Here is a 1,974-nt window from a genome sequence, read left to right as displayed (position 1 = left end):
CTGGCTCCTCTTCCACTTCCAGTGGGTGCAGCAGTCTCAGGCACTATTGCAGCACATCAGTCTCTCTGTGTGCCGGGGCTTGGAGGTGCTTGCTCCTGAGTAGTTTGCATAACTTCCTGCTCTTTGTTTGCATGAACTCCCTCGCCCTGGTCACAGCTGCAACCAACACCAAGCACAGAGACCAGGCTGCATAACCAGGAGGTTTTTGTATGGGTCTGTAGCACTGTGATGGGGGAGCTCGCACGCTGCTGACAGTAATAATCTCCAGCATCCTCGGGTTCAACCCTGCTGATGGTGAGAGTGAAATCAGTGCCAGACCCACTGCCGCTGAACCTGTTGGGGATCCCAGAGACACGGCTGGTAGAGTCATAGATAAGGAGCTTTGGGGCTTGTCCTGATTTCTGGAGGTACCAGCCTATGTAGTTGCTAATGCTGGTACTGGCCTTGCACTTGATGGTGACTGTGTCTCCAGGGGATGCAGCCAGGGTTTCTGGAGTCTGAGTCAGAACAACTTCACCCAGGGAGGCTAGAGAAAGAAAGAGAAGGTGTTCAATATTGGCCAGTTATTAGAGTCCAGGCATGTTTAATACTGAGATCCATGCTTCCTGCCAGGATTCACTAAAAAGGCAGTGCAAGCAGAGCAATTTTATTTGGGCATGGTGCTGCCAACAAAGCCTGTTCCCTTTGCAGAGATCTCTCACCGGGAGCCCACAGCAGCAGGACCCAGAGGAGCTGTGCCGAGCAGATCATCTTGTCAGGCCTCAGTGAGAAATGCTGGTCAGCTCCGCAGGCCCCGCAGAGAAGATCAGTTATAAGCACTCAGCCCGGCTGCAAGAGCACTCTCCAGTATCCATGCAAATGAGCCCTCACACAAATTGGCAGCACTGAGCAGTGCGGGTGTTTTGTGTTCCTCTGGGCAGGACTGGTGTCTGTTGATGGGCACATAAAGCTGATGTTGTAACATGGCTGGTTTTGAGCCTGGAATAGTAGAAGCTGCTCCCCGGATGTTTCCATGATGCTGAACCTTGCAGGTGACTCTCCCAGGCCATGAACCAGGAGTCCTGAGCATGTTTTGTGTCCTGTTGCCTTTTGGCTCTGTCCCCACACATGCTGGTGTCTGTATATTCACCCCAGGATCCCAATCCCAGGAGGATGTCAGCCTGATGCCCTGCCCTGACCCTCCTGACAAGCAGGCCCTTGCTGTAGGACCATTCACACTGGTCCCTGCATGGGGCTGCAGGGTCAAGGCTGTGGGAGCTCCCCCAGGCTGTGCTGGACACAGCTGCAGTCCTTGATCCCTCACCAACCCCAGTGTTGGGTGGAAATAAAACTGAAAAGCTCTTGGAAAGGGGCTGGAAGGGCAAAGCAGGTGAAGGTGAACCCTGGAGGAGAGCACGCTGGCACCACTCATCCCAGGGCCCAACAGGGCTGTGATCCTCTTTTTGGCTGAGGGGCTTGTGGAGGTGCTGTGCAGTGGGATGGCTGTGCTCTGCTGTGCTCCCAGTGCCAACCAATGGAAAGGGATCCCTTTCATGGGGGACAGTACGGCCTAGTGCAACCCTCCACAGGAGACTGTGGGTCTGTGCCCCCTTGCAGCTGCACAAGTGGTGTCGGTGTCTTGGGCACGCATCTGCAGGCAGCAGGTTTACTTCCCCTGAGGGCCAGCTCACAAGCCCGCACACATGGACTGTGCACACACAGGAGGCTGCTCACATATGTGGCGGTGCGTGGTCACTGTTTCTGGACACACTCATGTCTAAGTCATGAAACTTATTATTAGCAGGTGCTAGGATCACAGGAGAAAGGTGCTCCTCTGTGTTAGGCCCAGGAGCTGAGCCTTGGGGCACCTTCCTAGAAAGCTGGGTTCTGGGCACCCCACACTCAGATGGGGTTGGAGCACATGTCTCTCTTCCCTCCTACACAGGGCTCTGACCACTACACCACCGATGAGGCAGCATCCAGCCCCTTCTCCAT

General features: G+C 54.9%; 1 gene segment (V, D, J or C); it reads right to left on the bottom strand.

The window, feature by feature from the left end:
- Positions 1-56: 56 nt before the first annotated feature.
- Positions 57-769, bottom strand: LOC109280841 (immunoglobulin kappa variable 3-11-like). The segment is given in 2 exon segments: positions 57-526; positions 702-769. Coding segments are annotated over 2 exon segments (519 nt in total).
- Positions 770-1,974: the final 1,205 nt, after the last annotated feature.

This window comes from Alligator mississippiensis, chromosome 2, assembly GCF_030867095.1.
Source record: "Alligator mississippiensis isolate rAllMis1 chromosome 2, rAllMis1, whole genome shotgun sequence".
In the NCBI taxonomy this organism is placed as follows: Eukaryota; Metazoa; Chordata; order Crocodylia; family Alligatoridae; genus Alligator; species Alligator mississippiensis.
The sequence above is the reverse complement of the archived record's forward strand: the minus strand, read 5'-3'. Positions and strand labels throughout refer to the sequence as shown.